General features: G+C 40.2%; 1 protein-coding gene across 4 annotated transcripts in view; it reads left to right on the forward strand.

Annotated features, from left to right (window-relative positions):
* Positions 1 to 7,500, forward strand: part of ralgps2 (Ral GEF with PH domain and SH3 binding motif 2) — a 227,166-nt gene that overhangs the window by 218,873 nt on the left and 793 nt on the right. For all 4 annotated transcript variants that reach the window (XM_061888158.1, XM_061888161.1, XM_061888159.1 and 1 more), the window contains one exon: positions 7,132 to 7,500. This exon is cut by the window's right edge and continues 793 nt beyond it. In XM_061888158.1, the coding sequence (XP_061744142.1) occupies positions 7,132 to 7,161 (30 nt within the window). In that variant the 3' untranslated portion in view covers positions 7,162 to 7,500. The remainder of the gene's footprint in view (positions 1 to 7,131) is intronic.

Genomic DNA, 7,500 nt, shown 5'->3' on the forward strand with positions numbered 1-7,500 from the left:
TGTGTAAACAGAGCGATGTCCCCATTAAGTCAGAATTGCCCGAACACACACACACACATACTTGTTATAATTTAGAATGGGGACCAAGTTTTTGTTCAGTACTTGTGGGGACCACCCTTTCTACATGTTGTGTAGGCATAAACAAAAGTAGGTAAAATGACCACTGCCCAGTTAGCTCATACAGGTCTTTAAATCTCTGGATTGATGAAGTAATGTGCTGATCATTCTTACTGGGGACCCTGGGGACAAAAGAGTTAATATGGTTCATAGGGACCAAATTTAAATAATTTTACATAATTCACACAAATGTGTACGTGAATACTGAGAACCATGAAAAAAAAAGTTCCAATTAGATGTTAAACATGTTTACTTTTCAGTAAACATGTCTTATGGGCCAAAGCTTCAAAAATCACATAGGCATCTTCAGAATGGATCTGACTATCATTTAAAAAGGTTTCCCTTTTGGGGACCTGTTTTTTGGTGCCCATACCGTTAGAGGTCCCCTAAAGGTGACTGTGTAAACAGAGCGATGTCCCCATTAAGCAAGCATTGCCAGAACACACACACACATACTTGTTATCATTTGGAATGGGGACCAAGTTTTTGTTCAGTACTTGTGGGGACCACCCTTTCTACAGCTTGTGTAGGCATAAACAAAAGTAGGTAAAATGGCCACTGCCCAGTTAGCTCACACACGTCTTCAAATCTCTGGATTGATGAAGTAATGTGCTGATCATCCTTACCGGGGACCCTGGGTTCATGGGGACCATATTTAAATAATTTTGCATAATTCACACAATTTTGTACGTGACTACTGAGGACCATTAAAAAAAAAAAAAAAGTTCAAATTAGATCTTCAATCAATCAATCAATCAATGTTTATTTATATAGCCCCAAATCACAAATGTCTCAAAGGACTGCACAAATCATTACGACTACAACATCCTCGGAAGAACCCACAAAAGGGCAAGGAAAACTCACACCCAGTGGGTAGGGAGAATTCACATTCAGTGGGACGCCAGCGACAATGCTGACTATGAGAAACCTTGGAGAGGACCTCAGATGTGGGCAACCCCCCCCCTCTAGGGGACCGAAAGCAATGGATGTCGAGCGGGTCCAACATGATACTGTGAAAGTTCAATCCATAGTGGCTCCAAGACAGCAGCGAGAGTCCCGTCCACAGGAAACCATCTGAAGCGGATCAGCAGCGTAGAGATGTCCCCAACCGATACAGGCGAGCGGTCCATCCTGGGTCCCGACGAGCGGTCCATCCTGGGTCTCGACTCTGGACAGTCAGTACTTCATCCATGGTCATCGGACCGGACCCCCTCCACAAGGGAGGGGGGGACATAGGAGAAAGAAAAGAAGCGGCAGATCAACTGGTCTAAAAAGGAGGTCTATTTAAAGGCTAGAGTATACAAATGAGTTTTAAGATGAGACTTAAATGCTTCTACTGAGGTAGCATCTCGAACTGTTACCGGGAGGGCATTCCAGAGTACTGGAGCCCGAACGGAAAACGCTCTATAGCCCGCAGACTTTTTTTGAGCTCTAGGAATCACTAATAAGCCGGAGTCTTTTGAACGCAGATTTCTTGCCGGGACATATGGTACAATACAATCGGCAAGATAGGCTGGAGCTAGACCGTGTAGTATTTTATACGTAAGTAATAAAACCTTAAAGTCACATCTTAAGTGCACAGGAAGCCAGTGCAGGTGAGCCAGTACAGGCGTAATGTGATCAAACTTTCTTGTTCTTGTCAAAAGTCTAGCAGCCGCATTTTGTACCAACTGTAATCTTTTAATGCTAGACATGGGGAGACCCGAAAATAATACGTTACAGTAATCGAGACGAGACGTAACAAACGCATGGATAATGATCTCGGCGTCTTTAGTGGACAAAATGGAGCGAATTTTAGCGATATTACGGAGATGAAAGAACCATGTTTACTTTTCAGTAAACATGTTTTATGGGCCAAAGCTTAAAAATCTCTTAGGCATCTTCAGAATGGATCTGACTGTCATTTAAAAAGGTTTCCCTTTAGGGGACCTGTTTTTTGGTCCCCATACTGTCAGAGGTCCCCTAAAGGTGACTGTGTAAACAGAGCGATGTCCCCATTAAGTCAGAATTGCCCGAACACACACACACACATACTTGTTATAATTTAGAATGGGGACCAAGTTTTTGTTCAGTACTTGTGGGGACCACCCTTTCTACATGTTGTGTAGGCATAAACAAAAGTAGGTAAAATGGCCACTGCCCAGTTAGCTCATACAGGTCTTTAAATCTCTGGATTGATGAAGTAATGTGCTGATCATTCTTACTGGGGACCCTGGGGACAAAAGAGTTAATATGGTTCATAGGGACCAAATTTAAATAATTTTACATAATTCACACAAATGTGTACGTGAATACTGAGAACCATGAAAAAAAAAGTTCCAATTAGATGTTAAACATGTTTACTTTTCAGTAAACATGTCTTATGGGCCAAAGCTTCAAAAATCACATAGGCATCTTCAGAATGGATCTGACTATCATTTAAAAAGGTTTCCCTTTTGGGGACCTGTTTTTTGGTGCCCATACCGTTAGAGGTCCCCTAAAGGTGACTGTGTAAACAGAGCGATGTCCCCATTAAGCAAGCATTGCCAGAACACACACACACATACTTGTTATCATTTGGAATGAGGACCAAGTTTTTGTTCAGTACTTGTGGGGACCACCCTTTCTACAGCTTGTGGAGGCATAAACAAAAGTAGGTAAAATGGCCACTGCCCAGTTAGCTCACACACGTCTTCAAATCTCTGGATTGATGAAGTAATGTGCTGATCATCCTTACCGGGGACCCTGGGTTCATGGGGACCATATTTAAATAATTTTGCATAATTCACACAATTTTGTACGTGACTACTGAGGACCATTAAAAAAAAAAAAGTTCAAATTAGATCTTAACCATGTTTACTTTTCAGTAAACATGTTTTATGGGCCAAAGCTTAAAAATCTCTTAGGCAGCTTCAGAATGGATCTGACTCTCATTTAAAAAGGTTTCCCTTTAGGGGACCTGTTTTTTGGTCCCCATACTGTCAGAGGTCCCCTAAAGGTGACTGTGTAAACAGAGCGATGTCCCCATTAAGTCAGAATTGCCCGAACACACACATACTTGTTATAATTTAGAATGGGGAACAAGTTTTTGTTCAGTACTTGTGGGGACCACCCTTTCTACATGTTGTGGAGGCATAAACAAAAGTAGGTAAAATGGCCACTGCCCAGTTAGCTCATACAGGTCTTTAAATCTCTGGATTGATGAAGTAATGTGCTGATCATTCTTACTGGGGACCCTGGGGACAAAAGAGTTAATATGGTTCATAGGGACAAAATTTAAATAATTTTACATAATTCACACAAATGTGTACGTGAATACTGAGAACCATGAAAAAAAAAGTTCCAATTAGATGTTAAACATGTTTACTTTTCAGTAAACATGTCTTATGGGCCAAAGCTTCAAAAATCACTTAGGGCATCTTCAGAATGAATCTGACTATCATTTAAAAAGGTTTCCCTTTTGGGGACCTGTTTTTTGGTGCCCATACCGTTAGAGGTCCCCTAAAGGTGACTGTGTAAACAGAGCGATGTCCCCATTAAGTAAGCATTGCCAGAACACACACACACATACTTGTTATCATTTGGAATGGGGACCAAGTTTTTGTTCAGTACTTGTGGGGACCACCCTTTCTACAGCTTGTGGAGGCGTAAACAAAAGTAGGTAAAATGGCCACTGCCCAGTTAGCTCACACACGTCTTCAAATCTCTGGATTGATGAAGTAATGTGCTGATCATCCTTACCGGGGACCCTGGGTTCATGGGGACCATATTTAAATAATTTTGCATAATTCACACAATTTTGTACGTGACTATTGAGGACCATTAAAAAAAAAAAAAGTTCAAATTAGATCTTAACCATGTTTACTTTTCAGTAAACATGTTTTATGGGCCAAAGCTTAAAAATCTCTTAGGCAGCCTCAGAATGGATCTTACTATCATTTAAAAAAGTTTCGCTTTAGGGGACCTGTTTTTTGGTCCCCATACCGTCAGACGTCCCCTAAAGGTGACTGTGTAAACAGAGCGATGTCCCCATTAAGTCAGAATTGCCCGAACACACACACACACACACTGGTTATAATTTAGAATGGGGACCAAGTTTTTGTTCAGTACTTGTGGGGACCACCCTTTCTACATGTTGTAGAGGCATAAACAAAAGTAGGTAAAATGGCCACTGCCCAGTTAGATCATACACGTCTTTAAGTCTCTGGATTGATGAAGTAATGTGCTGATCATTCTTACTGGGGACCCTGGGGACAAAAGAGTTCATAGTTCATATGGTTCATGGGGACCAAATTTAAATAATTTTGCATAATTCACACAAATTTGTACGTGACATCTCCTGCAGACCTTTGTTATGGGGAGCAGGTGGAAGTGATTAACTATACATGGAAGAAGTGTGGGCAGAGCAGCGAGTGCAGTACCAGCTACAGCCCGATGAGGGGGATGCTGTGCAAATACCTCACACTCAAACTAACCAGTAAACATGTTTTATGGGCCAAAGCTTAAAAATCACTTGGGCATCTTCAAAATAGATCTGACTATCATTTAAAGGCCTACTGAAACGAGATTTTCTTATTCAAACGGGGATAGCAGGTCCATTCTATGTGTCATACTGGATCATTTCACGATATTGCCATATTTTTGCTGAAAGGATTTAGTAGAGAAAATCCACGATAAAGTTCGCAACTTTTGGTCGCTAATAAAAAAGCCTTGCCTGTATTGGAAGTAGCAGACAATGTGCACGTGACGTCACTGGTTGTGGAGCTCCTCACATCTGAACATTGTTTACAATCATGGCCACCAGCAGCGAGAGCGATTCGGACCGAGAAAGCGATGATTTCCCCATTCATTTGAGCGAGGATGAAAGGTTTGTGGATGAGGAAATTGAGAGTGAAGGACTAGAAAAAAAAAAAAGACTATACAGATGTTATTAGACAAATAATTTACTAGGATAATTCTGGAAAATCCCTTATCTTCTTATTGTGTTACAATTTTATTAGTGAGATTATATGGTCGTACCTGTACAACCTGAAGGTTGGCCCCGCACCTTTCTTCAGCACCAGTCGACGGGTGGTGGCGATGCCCATCCCTGCCCTTCGCAAGGGACCCTCTTCCAAACACGATCTTTCGAAATGATCGCTGCATAATACACTGTACTTTGTGTGTGTGGTCCAATCCAACCGTGTTCGCTTGACCGCTCTGTTCCATAGTAAAGCTTGACTGTCATCTTTTGGGAATGTAAACAATGAAACACCGGCTGTGTTTGTGTTGCTGAAGGCGGCCGCAATACACCGCTTCCCACCTACAGCTTTCTTCTTTGATGTCTCCATCGTCCATTGAACAAATTGCAAAAGATTCAGTAACACAGCTGTCCAGAATACTGTGGAATTATGCGATGAAAACAGACGACTTATAGCTTGGAACGATGCTGGAACAAAATGTCTTCTACAATGCGTGACGTCACGAGAACGCGTCATCATACCGTGACGTTTCAGCAGGATATTTCGGCTCGAAATTTAAAATAGCAATGTAGTAAACTAAAAAGGCCGTATTGGCATGTGTTGCAATGTTAATATTTCATCATTGATATATAAACTATCAGACTGCGTGGTCGGTAGTAGTGGCTTTCAGTAGGCCTTTAAAAAGGTGTCTTTGTTTTGTGGTCCCCATACCGTCAGAAGTCCCCTAAAGTGACTGTGTAAAGCAGGGGTCACCAACACGGGGCTCGCGGGCACCAGGTAGCCCGTAAGAACCAGATGAGTCGCCCGCTGGCCTGTTCTAAAAATATCTCAAATAGCAGCACTTACCAGTGAGCTGCCTCTATTTTTTTCATTTTTATTTATTTACTAGCAAGCTGGTCTCGCTTTGCTCGACATTTTTAATTCTAAGAGAGACAAAAGTCAAATACAATTTGAAAATATAAGAAAATATTTTAAAGACTTGGTCTTCACTTGTTTGATTAAATTATTATTATTTTTTTTACTTTGTTTCTTATAACTTTCAGAAAGACAATTTTAGAGAAAAAAATACAACCTTAAAAATGATTTTAGGATTTTTAAACACATAAACATTTTAAATTCCTTCCTCTTCTTTCCTGACAATTTAAATTAATGTTGAAGTATTTTTTTTTATTGTAAAGAATAATAAATACATTTTAATTTAATTCTTCATTTTAGCTTCTGTTTTTTCGACGAAGAATATTTGTGAAATATTTTTTCAAACTTATTATGATTAAAATTCAAAAAAAATATTCTGGCAAATCTAGAAAATCTGTAGAATGAAATTTAAATCTTATTTCAAAGTCTTTTGAATGTCTTTTAAAATTTTTGTTCTGGAAAATCTAGAAGAAATAATGATTTGTCTTTGTTAGAAATATAGGTTGGTCCAATTTGTTATATATTCTAACAAAGTGCAGATTGGATTTTAACCTATTTAAAACATATCATCAAAATTCTAAAATTAATCTTAATCAGGAAAAACTACTCAAGATGTTCCATAAATTCTTTTTTTAATTTTTTCAAAAAGATTCAAATTAGCTAGTTTTTCTCTTCATGTTTTGGGTTGAATTTTGAATTTTAAAGAGTCGAAATCGAAGATAAATTATGTTTCCAAAATTTAATTTTCATTTTTTTCATGTTTTCTCCTCTTTTAAAGCGTTCAATTAAGTGTTCTTTTCATCATTTATATTCTACAAAAAAAACTTCCGTAAAAGGAAAAAAAATACCAATTTTTTTAAATATATATAGATTTATTTATTAAAGGTAAATTGAGCAAATTGGCTATTTCTGGCAATTTATTTAAGTGTGTATCAAACTGGTAGCCCTTTGCATTAATCAGTAGCCAAGAAGTAGCTCTTGGTTTCAAAAAGGTTGGTGACCCCTGCTGTAAACAGAGCGATGTCCCCATTACGTCAGCATTGCCAGAACACACGCACACAGACACACACACACACACACACACACACACACGCACACACACACCCACTGAGGACGCCGTACGACCTACTTTTTTTTTTTTTTTTTGCCGACTGTGCAGGTGCCGACCAATCTGATGTCATTCGAGTGAGCAGTGCTGAGGTCAGCAGCGAGCCAGCGGCTGAGGAGGAGGCGGAGTCTTGACGCACCAATGGCAGCTTTCACTGCCCAATATCCCCCCCACCCTGTCACCTCCCACTGCAGCCTCACCTGCCACCACTGCCTTAACGAACCCTGTATGTATGTATGTATGTGTGTGTGTGTGTGTGTGTGTGTGAGTGTGTGTGTGTGTTAGACTACTGAACAAGGACGTGCACCACTCTGCTCGTTGATTTGAGCGCCAGTGTCCAGCACTCGACTGGAGCCCCGCCTCCTCTCGCACTGGCTCCACCCCCACACTCATGTTGGACTAACCCCTCCTCTTCCTTTT

The sequence above is a fragment of the Nerophis ophidion genome, linkage group LG26 (assembly GCF_033978795.1).
Source record: "Nerophis ophidion isolate RoL-2023_Sa linkage group LG26, RoL_Noph_v1.0, whole genome shotgun sequence".
NCBI classification, from domain to species: domain Eukaryota; kingdom Metazoa; phylum Chordata; class Actinopteri; order Syngnathiformes; family Syngnathidae; genus Nerophis; species Nerophis ophidion.